General features: G+C 39.4%; 1 protein-coding gene across 1 annotated transcript; it reads left to right on the plus strand.

The window, feature by feature from the left end:
- Positions 1–1,195: 1,195 nt before the first annotated feature.
- LOC103623446 (selenoprotein O) lies at positions 1,196–14,069 on the plus strand. The gene is made up of 8 exons (XM_008642547.2): positions 1,196–1,446; positions 2,388–2,568; positions 5,634–5,764; positions 6,122–6,402; positions 6,749–6,899; positions 8,641–8,826; positions 9,660–9,816; positions 10,496–14,069. The coding sequence occupies exons 1-8, from the start codon at positions 1,226–1,228 to the stop codon at positions 10,688–10,690; spliced, it is 1,503 nt and encodes a 500-aa protein (XP_008640769.2). The 5' UTR covers positions 1,196–1,225; the 3' UTR covers positions 10,691–14,069.
- Positions 14,070–14,291: the final 222 nt, after the last annotated feature.

Below are 14,291 nucleotides of genomic sequence, written 5' to 3' on the forward strand. Positions count from 1 at the left end.
GGCCCGCAGATCGTATTAGCGAGGGGCTGGTGCCGTGCTCAGGGTCATTCCCTGAGGCAAAGGTCATCTCTTAAATCCTCGTGGTTGGTTGTTTTTTGTTTAACTTTGGCAGCAGCGAGTGTAATGCTTAAGTGCCAGATCAGGAGGTGCCAAAATTTTCCGCTGGAAAACGAAGAGTGTAACTGGATCTCGTTCAGGTGGCACGTTACTTCTGTCCCTGGTTATCCTCCAGTGCGGGTTTTCCCCTTTGGAAGGATGCAGACCATGATGACAGTGGGGAGAGCAGTGTGTAATTGCTGCCCTACGGCCCACACAGGTGGTATTTAAATGTGGGTGTTCGGTTGCGCTGCTGGTCCTTGTACCCACTCTTCCCAGCTGTGGGAGGGAATAGTGGAAAAGTCCCCAAAACGGCATATTGACCAAATCGCTGCAAGGGATGGGTGTTTTCATTAGCCATATTGGCCTTTAAATGCTTTAAATATTTCAGGTAATTTTTCCCACTTACATTTCCCATATTTTCTGTCCCAGCTCTACAGAGGCTCTGTAACACCTTAGTTTCATGTATGCAGCCCTCTGAAGGCCTTCTCCAGGTCTGTGAGGGTTAGGGAAATCACAGATATGGTGGTAGCTTTGTAGATCTGCCCTGGGCAGCTCTCCTGCTTGCCTGTGGCTTTGGAAGTGCTGGGAGTGTGGGCTGAGAACCACCTGTGTTTGTTCCATTTGCTTAATATCTTTTAAACAAGCTAGTTTGTTATCCTTTGTCTATTTAGTTGTTTTTGTTTTGGTTTTTTTTAAGTGCAGCTGTTGTGCATTGTCATATTTAGGAACCCATTTCTAGATTGCTTATCCAGAAAGAATCAAAATAATATTTTACATTGTATTTCATTTAGTTAAGAGGAAACCATTGACTTGATATACAATAAAATAGCTATTGTCCAAATTTTTAAAAATTTTTGAAGAACTATTGCATCAATGAAACCAACAGAGTTAATTATTAGAAGGGATATGTGTACCTGGAAGGTTTATTCTGTTACGTGTGCTCTTCATTGCAAGTTGTGTCCATCTAATTGAACTTTAACAGAAGTGTGAAGGTCCAGCTTCTGTTTTCAGATCTGCCACTACTTTTTTGTGTAACCATGGACGGGGTATGCTACTTCTAGGCTTTTATTTCTCTACTGCTACAGAGGAGACAGAAGTTCCTGCCTTTATAGCCTAAAATCCCTGCATGTGTTCCTGCTGCAGGCAAGCTGATGGTCGGAAAGTCCTGCGGTCGAGCATCCGGGAGTTCCTGTGCAGCGAGGCCATGTTCCACCTGGGCATACCAACAACTCGGGCTGGCACGTGCGTCACGTCCGACTCCAAAGTCGTCCGTGACATATTTTATGATGGGAATCCAAAAAATGAAAGGTGTACAGTTGTTCTGAGAATAGCCTCTACGTTTATAAGGTAGAAACATATTTTGTTGATCAGTTTTGTTTTGGTGCTTTTCTTTTAAAACTAAGCAGTCTTTTAAAATACCATTTTAAGTGTATTTCTCTAACAGCACCATTTGTGTGTTTCTTGTTCTGGAGGCTTGGAACTTCTTTTGCTGGGCTGTAGGAAGAAGCTGCTGTTCTTGCCTGGCAGATGGGATGGGCTGCTGTCTTTGCACTGAGACAGAACTAGGGATGCTATCCTGGTAGAAAGAAGTTAAGTTTTGCAAACTTAGGAAAACAGATTTTTTGTGTTTATTCCCGTACAGAATACTTTTTTTTTTTTTTTTATAGTAGTAGTAGTGGTAGATTATAGTTCTGTCCTTAATTCCAGTTCCAATGTAGTACTGTCAAAGTTTGGGTGTACTTTCCCTGCCTGAGAGGTGTACGAGGTTCCTGCTCCAGCAGAAGCTATTAGGAATTTCAGGAAGTTGCATTGCTTCCTCTAAGGTTACAGAATATTAGAGGAAGGTGAGGTATAAGGAATATGCGCTTTCATACGTATGTGTATATTTGCGTACGTTGCTGCGTGTGTTTACATATCTGGAAAATGTATCTGGTACGCTTGATGTACAGTCTAGTATTTAAAATAATTCCAACTTCTACATACTTACTCAGGGTAAGAATTTTTCAGTAGAAGGAGTCGTAAGAAGCTTTAGTGAGCTGGTGTTCAGTACTGGCAGGGTCAGTCAGTTTAGTTACGTGTGCGTGTAGGAGCTTCCTTGCACCGAGTAACTGAGCCTCACCACGTTCAGTGTAGGAATCTTGCAGGTTTTTCTCTCAGTCATCTGAAGGATTGGTGTTAAGAGACAATGTGCTGTTATTGCAACAGCAGTAAATGTTTTTATTACATGCAGTAATAAATTATGTTAATAGTATCAGATAATTCTAAAATGTGTTTTTATTTTGAAACAGATTTGGCTCTTTCGAAATTTTTAAACCTCCTGATGAATACACTGGACGCAAGGGCCCCAGCGTTGACAGAAATGATATTCGAATACAGATGCTTGATTATGTGATCAGCACTTTCTACCCAGAAATCCAGGAGGCTTATTCAGACAACACTACTCAGAGGAATGCTGCCTTCTTCAGAGAGGTAAGGAAGATCAGATTCTCTTCATAAATCCACACCAGTCATCTTTAGGAACTTCATCTGCAAGCACAGATGACTGGAGTCAGGTAATATTTTGTATCATTCAATTGTCTGAACTCTTCTTTTCTTTGAAGAAAGCACTCTTAGTAGACCTGCTTATTGATGAAAACAGTGTTGATATTGATCTCACCAGTGAAAACAGTTTAACCTTCCTAATAGTAATTAATGATTTCCCTGCTTTGGGGGAGCTTCCGAAGGCTTGTCTCCATTTGCTGGGACTGTCTTAGACTGTGAGAGGGAGTTCTGGCTCTGACTGTCAGATGAGTTGATGGTGCTGAGACATCACTTGCAAGGCATCGTTATGTAAAATACTGAGAATGCTGAGTCTCATTTTTCAAATTACAAACAGGCATGTTGACTGCAAATCAGTTTAACTTCAGGCTTTAGAACTGAAATGTTTAAAGGCTGTTGAGCACTCTTATAACTAGTGAGCAAACAGAGTAATTAAAAAATACCAGTGTCTAATACTTGACTAGTCTATCTAAAAGCTTTGCGGTGGTGCTTTGAAATCTGAAATGATCTGGTGTGGACTGAGGGAATGGCTGCAGCATGATGCACTTTCATAACAGACCAGTAAGAGGTCAAAAGCCAGACTTAATATCTGACATTCTATGGTTTGGTTTGTTGCCCCCTTTTTTTCTTTTTTTTCTTCATCACAACCTGTGCATACTTGCATTAGTTCTTAAAAGCAAGCTGTGGCTCGGTTCACCACTGTGTACCGAGGAGTTTTAACTCTGCTGGACAAACCTTTTGTGTGTGAACAATTGGGGTTGATGAGGAGAACTGTGGCTTGTAGCTCACTCTGTGCATGTCCAGCTCTGCAGCTGATGGCATGTTTACTTTCTGATGGCAGAAAAGTCATGGGACTTGGGGATCTTTGTGGGTGTGTGTGTGCACCCAGTCCTGGTTTTGGCTGCTTTTCCTGGCTCCTTTTCCTTCCCCCCACCCCTATTCCTAGCATCCTTTTCTCATTTCCCCATATCTGTTTTTTGTTTGTCGTGCTCCTCCTGCCACTGCCTGTCTACACTCCATGTCTGTGCTATCACTGCCTCCTCATGTTTTCTCTCAACCTTATTGGGGACTTTCCAGATTTTTCTCCACCTGAAAATCACCCCAGTCCCTTCTCTAATTGGACAAACACATCCATTAGCAGGGAACTGCTGTCACCTCAATTCTATCTTGTTTTATCTTTCCTTTTGCACTGTGGAGGAAACGGAGAAAAAAAGCACAAGTGATTGCATTTCACAGCACTGTCTAGAAAGCAAGCATCATTATCTGTACTTCTCAAATAATTTGTAGCTGTTGTTTAAATTTAAATGAGCATGTCCTTCAGCTGGCAGTCGTATTTATATATACACCATACCTGTCTTCTAGTTTGGTTAGCTGTAGAAAAATGTTGATCAAAAAGAATAAAGGTCAAAGACGATGCAGAGCTGTCTCTTCATTGTCAGTGTACCCATCTTTGAGTGGCACCCAAGCTTTAGTTGCTTTTGGGCACTCTGATTAGGGGGATTTCTTTCTACCAGAAGCCTGGTGGTGTGTGAAGCATCCATACAAAGACATTCAGCAGCAAGGACTGCCTTACCACTGGAGTGCTTTCATCCCATCCCTGGTGGCCACGATTTATTTATTTTTAACTTTCACATTTTCCCGGCACAGAGTCATTGTGCAGGGTGTGCCTCTCTTACTGGTTTATGGCCTGAGTAATCAGTTTCGGACACATGTAGCTGGCTGCTGGCTTCCAGCTGCCCCATGGATCAGCGTTCAGGAAAAATGGGTAAAGTACCTACCACGAGAGTATTGGAAAATGTAGAAGTGTGGGATCTCAAGGTGAACCAGAAGGTTCTGTTGCAATCATCATTTGTGATTTTCATTAACTGTCAGGGAAAAATTTGTTTAATTTTTCTTCTTTACTTGACTGCATGTGTTTTTTAAAAAGAAGGTAGAAAAATTCTGGATTTGAATGCAAAGGCATAGAAACATCTAATGAAACAATTCGTAGATCCTTTTTTGAAGCTTAATGAAATACACTTTCACTGCAGCATGGAGTAAATAGTTGCTTTGAATTTCTGTGCATTGTTAGCTATTTGGGTAGAAGAATGTTTTTATTTGTGAAAATAATGTGATTTAGAAGTTTTAGCTAATGGCTATGTAAAACTTTTACTTACAGCAATTTAGTAAAGTATTTGCAACTAGTTTTATTTTAAAACCATGTTAGCTTCCTGACTTTTAGACTTTTAGTGTTGTAGTTGACAGGTGGGCTAATGTATTTAGGTGACTAGGACTACTTTAAAATATTATACTATTTATTTGAAGGATGGTGCACATGCAGTGATTTTAGTCAACTCTGTAAAAGTAGTTCTCAGTTAAGCAGTGGAAAATCTCTGATGAAGCATGCATTTGGTGAAGAATTGCATTTAAATAAAATTTTCGTTCTTGCAATATTTTTATTTAATTTTGTAGCCTTACTTCCACTTTCAGAACATTGAGAAATGCTTATCAGTGCTAAAACCTGTTTGCAGGGAATAGTTTTTTTGTGTCAGCCCCTTTAACCTCACTGTAAATCACCCCTACAATACAAGGTAAACCAAAAGGCTAAATTTGCTTATGTGATCTCCTGCCTGTAGCTACTCTTTAAAAATAGTAATAGGCAAAAGAATGTATTTATATAATGACTAGACTAGTATGCAAATCTGGTGTCAAACAGTTTATCTTATTTCTGTGTACTGTCTCCAGTGCATTTGAAAGCTGTTCAATTGACTGGCAAGTCAAGCATGGAAGGAGAGAAGCGGAGGCAAACAGAAATGGGAGGCAGAGAAACAGGATAGTTACTGACAGGAGGAGAGAGGCAAACTGTCCTTAAGATGTTTGTGTGTGTGGCATGCTGCCAGAATCTGCTTCCATTGGAGCTGTAGAAACATCAGTTCAGACTAGGAAATGCCTGGAAATAGATGAATGTTTTGGAGAAGTGTTGTGATGAAAAATGAACTAAACATCCTTTCTTTCAGCTAACCAAACGGACAGCGAGGTTGGTTGCTGACTGGCAGTGTGTGGGGTTTTGCCATGGTGTGCTGAATACAGACAACATGAGTATAGTTGGACTAACCATTGACTATGGCCCTTTTGGGTTTATGGACAGGTCAGTGTGGCATCAATGTTTGGAATTGCATATGTACTTGCTATATAGGACAATCCTGGTGTTCATGGTTGCTTTAATATTTTTACTCTAAGGTAGATTTCTGAATTAGCTTTATGGCAAAGTAGATTAAGGTAGCTCTAATTATCCTTTAATTCTTCTTTACAATGTACTTTAAACTGTGTTCACAACATCTCTAGCTGTTAGACTGTTCTTACAGCGTGTGGGTTTGGGAAAAGAATCAAGGAGTGTTTCCTTTCAAATTTTTTAGTTCCTAGAGCAGACTAAAATAGTAAAACTATTTCTCACAGTATTGGTGTCCAGATAATTAGAAAATGCTAAGTACTTCTTCTCTTGTAGGTATGACCCTGAGCATGTTTGCAATGGTTCTGATAATACAGGGCGCTATGCTTACAACAAACAGCCAGAGGTTTGCAAGTGGAACCTGGGGAAACTTGCTGAAGCTTTAGTTCCAGAGCTGCCCTTGGAAATAAGCCAACTTATCCTGGAAGAGGAATATGATGCAGAATTTGAGAAGCACTATTTGCAGAAGATGAGGAAAAAATTAGGCCTAATCCAACTGGAATTAGAAGAAGATAGTAAGCTGGTGTCTGAACTGCTTGAAACCATGCATGTCACAGGTTGGTGAACAGTGCAGAAGGTGCTTATTTAATAGCCCATCAGCATCTATTATCAAATCAAAATATAATTTATATCTTGACCTTACAAGAAAGTAGCCTTGTGCTACTACACTGTAATCTGAGGGAAGAACAAAAGACTGAAAATAATTACCTTATTGTGAGCTGTGGAGTAGTTGTTGCCTTATACAGGGCTCCTGTCTCACATTTGCACCCTCACTGAGAGAACAGTTTTTTGCCTCTTTAGAATGGTGATCTATACTGCTGTGGGAGGAGGTAGGAAGGAGGTATGGGACCTGCTGTCCTGCTGATTTGTTAGTTGCATTACTCATAGAATTCATTTTTTCAGCTGGAGACTTCACAAATATTTTTTACTTGCTGAGTTCATTCTCAGTAGACATTGATCCTTCAAAATCTGAAGATTTCTTAGAAGAGCTTACAAGTCAGTGTGCTTCTGTGGAAGAACTGAAAGTTGCCTTGAAACCACAGATGGATCCAAGGTATTACTCTGCTTAAATACTTTTGGCTTTTGCTTTTAGTTTCATTATAACCATAATGAACACTGCATGGTATGTAATATTTCACTGATTTTAAGATTGGAAATGTCACTGTTAAGTAGATGCATCATGATATACAGCAGTGACTTTCAGCAGTTGGCTCTTGGGTTAGAGTTGTCTGAGCTTTTGTTTGGTCTTTTTTTTAAATTTCCTTCCCTGTCTCTGCTGACTTGAGGCAATGAGAGTGCCAAATAATGAAGTGATACGGAAGTATTTTACAGGAGAGATGGGTTTGAACTACAATGCTGCTGTGTTCTGCTAGTGTACTGTCAGCAAAAAGCCACTTTCAACTGCCAAAGTTCTGGCCTGAGGATAACCTAAACAACCACTTTAGCTGGTGTAGTCCATGTCCCATTTGTTCTGCAGTCCAGCTACTATGAGCATGGAAAATAATAACTCACGTTCAGCTGCTGCTTACAACAGCGATTGCAGCAGTTTTCCACGTTTTGGAGATGGGGAGAAACAATTAAAGGTATTTTGGGTATATTTCTCCCCCTCTCCCCACTTTGTTTAATAAGTGAAGGTAATGAACCTACCAAGTTCTTCAGCTTTGTTGTGTGTTGATAGCACAATACAGAGATAACTTGTGTGATAGAGATGGGTCAGTATTTTCTAAACACTGCATTCAGGACTAGAGAAACATGAAAAGTAGTTATAAATCATCATGATAGGGATGTGACATTTTGGAGGGGAGTAACTGTAATAAAGTGAGTGCATGACTGATTTCTTTTTTAACCTCAGCACTTGGATATGATAGAGCTAGGCATGTCAGATGTGTACATCAGATTTGGATAGTACTTTATGTAAACTCAGAAATCAAAGCACCTGGCTTATCTCTGCTTACTGAAACTAGGAGAATATAACCTGATATAATGAGTTGTCTGTTTTGACAAGAATAGTGTTTCTTTTCTCCTTCACTTAATAATGCATTCATAGAGGAAATAAAAACACTTTGTATTTTGATATGCTGCAACTCTTTGGGTTTTTATTTTATGTTATGCTGTGGTATAGTTATTAATTCAGGAAAAATAAAAGCTAGCATGGTATTGCAAAATAAGGTGGAACTACGGTACAGCGCCAGTGAAACACAGTGAAATATGAAAAGATAGAATCCTAGTCAAACTTACAGAAGAATAGTCTGGATATTGTTCAGAATTTATTACCAGAAAGCAGTTCTCAGTCTGTGATTTAGACTGGCTAACTAAAAAAGTTAAATACAGTGTTGTCTCATGCAACTTAAATGAAGTATTTTTCCCCATATCATTTAGGTTTTTTAGTACTGGCAAAAATAGTACGTGTTAAAGAAATAAAAAAACCCCAAACAACAAAACCTGTGAATTCTATATTGTCTTGATATCTAAGTAAGATCAAACTTTTTAAACCAAATTCCTTTCAAAGTTCAAAAGGGTATTTTGATGCTCAACTAAACTGGTAATTTTGCGAATCTACTGTCTGCATCTTATATATCACGGGAATATGAATTAAACACACCAAAAGAAGGGGGAAGTAAAATTAGGATAATTTATAATAAAAATTGTTCTGTTAATTACAGATTTCTGTTACTTAGCCACTCTAGTGTAATCCTAGTTTGTTGTGAATGTTTTTGTATCTACTTTGATTGCAAAGAGACGGTTCTTGACAGGCAGCTCAACTTCAGTATCTAACCTGTTCTTTGTGTTCCCAGACAACTGTCAATGATGCTGATGTTGGCTCAGTCTAATCCACAGCTGTTTGCATTAATTGGGACAAAAGCTAATATAAATAAAGAACTGGAACGCATTGAACAATTCTCTAAACTGCAGCAGTTAACAGCAGATGATTTACGTAGCAGAAATAAAAGACACTGGAAGGAATGGCTGGAGAAATACAGGTAAGGTTTCTCAGTATTCATAGCACTATTACATTTCTGCATTTTGAGACAATGTGCGTGTCTCACAAAAGACACCCTGTCTCAGATATAGATCAGGAGGGATGGGGAGGGCATGCAGCTCAAGAATATTATCTACTGTCATGATCAGTGTCTTTGTTGCTGTGAAAGTTCCAGGGCATCTTTGTATTTTGTTTACTAGATTTTGTGGTGGTGTGAGGTTGTAGAAATCACCTAGCATCAAATCTATATGAAAAGCGCTTCAGTAATGTTGATGTTGATTCTGATACAGACTAATTCCAGTTGTGAACTTTTAAGTTTTCAGTAACTGCAACTGACTGACCTCTAAGCATTCTATCCTTTGAAATTTTTTTCCAAAAGAAAATTCTATGTGTGAATACAGAAAGCAAGTATTCTTAATCAAAGAGTTAAAACAGAAATCATGGCCAGGAAAAACAAATGTCCAGAACAACAAAAGCTTTCTTAATAAACAAGCATAGAAATACTTGAAAGACAAGATCTGAATGTGTCAGTCATTGCAGAGCAATGCAGATCAGACCATACCCCATATCTTGGTCTGACTTTAGAGAATAGAAAAGGGGTGCTGTGCCACTTCCTCAAGCCATGTCAGGACCTGCTGACTGTCCATAGTACTGCTTTTAAATGAAGTGGTGTTTTATATTCTGTTGTCATGCTGCATCTTATAAACTGAGAGGATTATAGATGATGTAGTATTTTTTAAGAACTGCAAGCTAAGGATCTCAAAACAAGAAAATGTGTCAACTTCTACGTGGGGTTCTTGATAAAAACCACTTTTGTTACCTGCTGAATTTCAGAGTCCGTTTGCAAAAAGAAATAGAAAGCGTTGGTAATGCTGATGCCTGGAACACTGATCATGTGAAGGTCATGAATTCAAACAATCCAAAATATATCTTGAGAAATTATATTGCCCAGAATGCCATAGAAGCAGCCGAAAATGGGGATTTCTCAGAGGTATGCTGTTGCTGCTCGCTCTCTCTAGGCTTGTGTGGATGTGTAGTGGTGCTGTCAAATGGCTGACATCATACCAGGCAAAATTTAGTCTGGAATCTTGGGCAGTAAGGGGATTGGGAATTCACTGTTCAGGAGGTCTCTATTGTTTTTGTTGAAACTGTAATTTTATTGACTGCAGTACAAATAATGTGGAATCAAAAATCTGAATCTGAATCTACCAGCTTTTGTAGGCTGACCTTGGGACAAGACACTTAGCCTGCTTTTACTGTCTCAAGAGTGGCTTTTACCTTGGGAGGCAGTTGGGGACTAATTTATACTTGTTCCTTTCTGGAAAGTGTTACCTTTTAAAATTTACAGCTTTCACCTGTGGACTTCAGCATGTGGAATGTTAGACGCAGAATATGGGAAAATTAATTTATTTAGGGAAATTATGTAAGAATTTGTATTGAATATTTTCATTTCAAGTTATTTGAGCTTGAGTCCCATACAGATACAAACTCAGCAGGTACAATTTCAAAGTTTGCATCTTACGTATATTGTTCATCTGTTTAATATTTGGCTTGTCTGGAGTTCGTGTATTAAATGCAATATACTTGCTCATTATTTGCCATGAGGTTCTTCTCCATATCATTTTGCCTTTACTTTCTAAATTCTTATAACCATGCTGTTTTCACTTTAGGTAAGAAACGTACTGAAACTTTTAGAACATCCATTCCAAGAAGCAGAAGGTTTCCAGGAGGTAAAGGAAGGTGCAGAAGAGGAGGGAGCAACTGCTCCAGCAGCTGTTTGTGCTCAAGAGACCGGAAGCAGACAATCATACTGCAGCAAACCTCCACTCTGGGCTGCAGAGCTCTGCGTTACATGATCTTCATAACTGCCTTGTTTTGTTTTTTGCTGTAGACTGAAGACTCTGATCCTCCTTCAGCAGTGAAGAATTCAGCAAGGCAAACGTCAAAGTGCTATTAAGTTATTGAAACAACACTGCATTTGGATGCATCTGCAGCAGTCTTCAGCTGTGCTTAATTTGAAGCAATTGTGGATCATTGGAACAAACCAGTAACAATCAACAGCCCATATACATCAGTAATCTAAATGTTTAGAGACCAAAGTCTTTCCTTTATCCTCACTACATTGCAAGTAAAAAGCAGCATTTTATGTCGAGGCAGGCTGAACTTCAAACATCCAAATGGAGTTGTTGCTATGTGAAGACAGAAATAGCAAGTCAGGAATCTGATCTGTTTTTGTCTGATGTCTTAACTAATAGTACTTCTAATATTTATTTACTGCTTTCTCTATGCAGGAACTTCCAGTCCTCTTTAATGGAGGAACAGATGCAGTGTTGCTTGTTTGAAGCTATGTTTCATTTAATTAAGTAGTTCATTTCTTGTGAGCCTTTAGATTGTATTTAATCATTACCTATTTTCAGAGAATTTGTGCAGGCTAGAATTTGGGGGGAACATTTGAATTTTTTTAAGAGCACAATTAAGGGAGATTATATACATTTGCACTTGAAAACTTGGTGGTGAAGTTTATTCAGGTTCAGTATGTTTGCACACAATGCACATAAATATCTACTAAACTCAGGAGTGCAGTTTGTAAGCCAGCTGCCTCGGGCAGGATCTATATGCCAAATTAGTGTGAGCCTTAAACTACCCCAGAACTCAAATCCAGGTTTTTGTTGTACATTGATTTCTGTGCTCCTGACAGAGTCTGCCTGTTCGAGAAGTGTGCAGGTGAGGTACCTGCTCATCACACTAGTCAGTGGGGTTCTTCCATTCCTTCTCTAGTCTTACACCATTTAGTTTGCTTCCATGGTCTTTGAAAATCTTTACGCTGGAAGTTTGCCATTTAGGAACATGCTATTTGAGCTTGGGTAAAAGATTATGGAGGATGTGGGAGGAGAAGAGGAGCTAACTTGCTTGCAAGTTACTTAGGGATAATGTTTCAGGGGAAGGTTGGTTGTCATTATTGTCACATCATCAAAAGAAAGTTGTTCTGTAGTTAGTTGTTACTTAACTTTCTGAACTTCTTTTTGAAGGCCTATGTTATTAGTTCGGACACCTGAAAAGTTTGGTTTAATGCAAAGGCTTCTCTTTTCCAAAGAGACCAGTCTCTCACTGTGATTTACATGTCCTCAAGGAAATTCTTCTGCTACCCCCGTGCAAGCTTGATATCAGCTTGGATTGAATTGAGGAACAGCTGAGGGAGCTGGGGTTGTTCAGCCTGGAGAAAAGAAGACTCAGGGGTGACCTTATCACTCTCTACACCACCTGAAAGGTGGTTGGTTGTAGTCAGGTGGGGGTTGGTCTTTTTTCCAGGCAACAACTGACATATCAAGAGGACACAGTCTTAAGCTGTGCCAAGGGAAATTTAGGTTGGATGTTAGGAAAAAGTTTTTTACTGAAAGAGCGGTAAATTTCTGGAATGGTCTGCCCGGGGAGGTGGTGGAGTTACTGTCCCTGGATGTATTTAAAAAAAGATTGTATGTGGCATTCAGTGCCATGATTTAGTTGAGGTGGTGTTAGGGCATGGGTTGGACTCAGTGATCTTGAAGGTCTCTTCCAACCTGGTGATCCTGTGTGAATTATGCTCTTTAAGGTCTTCCTCAATATGAGCTGTCAGAAAACAGAACAGTTGGGAGTGTTGCATATCCATCTGTACTAACAATCAGTTTGTCCTTCTTGCTGTCACAGGACATAGGGGATGCTTTGATTGTAAACATTCACCGTGTCTTGGAGCTGGAGAAACTGATTTGTGACAAACTAGAATCTCTGACAAGCACAGCACTTTCTTTCTGTGAGATTTTGGAGTCCTTACAGAAAAGGACAAGCTAGGTGTATTACCTAGCCCATGGAAGAATGATGTAGTTGAAAGAGGTCTTCTAGGAATAATGCATTTTTGTGGGACTCTGAGACTTTAATTGAGGATTATTCTTCCTTTAAACTTGGGTTACAGGAACCAAACTATGTAATGGAAACTTTAGCAGAAAGTCAGTGCTGGGTAAACAATACTGCATCAGGGAGGGAAAGGGTGTTGGCAATTTGAAAGACACTTCAGACATCCCCCTGCAGAACCTGTGGTCTCTTACAGTGTGCCTGGTCCAAAAGGGAGTAATGGAGGGGGAGAAGTTGCTCCAAACTGATCAACGTAACTGTGCTGATTTTGTTTCTCAGTTTATATCTTTTCTTTTGGGACACAGAGGGGAACAGAGTTTCAGAGGAGCTCTGTCCAAGCTTCTTGCTTAACAAAATGGTGTAAAAAGTAATGATTCTTAACCATACCTAAGGGGTCGAGTCTTTTTAATGGCATTCTGATGATAACGTGGTGGGGTTGAGTAGGTCTCTATTAATAGTGGTATAGAGAAGAACAATGATACTATAACCGTGTGTTTGGACATACAAGAATTTGAATTAACTACCAAATTATTGTGCACCTATATTGCCAAAATCATGGAAGGAGATACTTTGGAATAATTTACTAGCAGTCTTATTCCTGAAAGGGAAAAACCAATGTTACAGGGAGAAATGCAAATGCAATGGTATTTGCTGCTAAATATTCTTTGCTTACATGTTGATCAAGTGCAAGAGCAGGGTTGGAATGATGAATGCAGTCCCTGGGTGTGGCTGCTTTGGTGTGCCACTTAGTAAAGTTGTGTTTGTAATAGATGTTCACCAACAGGTAGAAACTCTGAAGTCTTTTACCTGTTCCAGCTGGACTGACATCCAACTGCTCGGTTCCTCAGGGAATGCAGTAATATCAGTGCTGTGTGTTTGAAGAAGTGTGATGATCCAAAGCCAAGTGGAATGCTTGTGCTCTTCCAGCACTCTCATTTCAGAAGGTGGGTCTCTGCTCAAACTGCAACCTGTGATCTGTGAGTTTCTTCTGCTCTTGCTCCTGGAGCAATGTGGAAGCAGGAGGTTGTTCAGCACAATTAGACCAAATTTTGTCTTAGAACTTTATCACTTAGCTCAGTTCTTCAGAGAGAAGGGAATACAGGTTATAGCATTTGGGAGTCTAAATACTTGAATCATAATTTGCCGCTTGATTTTTACAGCTTGTATTTGCAATAGGCTCTGAAAATAATATTTCTTATTGGTCAAATATTCTGCTTATATAAAAGCCATGGAGGTGTGCTCAAAATGAAGTGGTGACTCTTCTTATCAAAAGCTTTCTCTGGAAATACTTGTTTAGACTTAGACTGTGGCTGTACCATATATTCTCAAGTACCCTTACATAAAATCAAATGGTACCCAGATGACAAAACTGAAATGAGAACCTCTTGGAGATGAATCTCTGGATAGTCTCACATAATAGTGGGACTCCTTTCATGACTTGGTAAGATTTCACCATAACTCTGCTTCATCAGCTTGTAAATCTACAGTTGCTGAATGTTTTACTGTCAGCTCTTACTTTGGAATGTTGTGTGGGTTGTTTTGGGGTTTTTTTGTTTGTGGGTTGGGGTTTTTTTTCCAAGT

This window comes from Corvus brachyrhynchos, unplaced genomic scaffold, assembly GCF_000691975.1.
Source record: "Corvus brachyrhynchos isolate BGI_N302 unplaced genomic scaffold, ASM69197v1 scaffold239, whole genome shotgun sequence".
Classification (NCBI taxonomy): Eukaryota; Metazoa; Chordata; class Aves; order Passeriformes; family Corvidae; genus Corvus; species Corvus brachyrhynchos.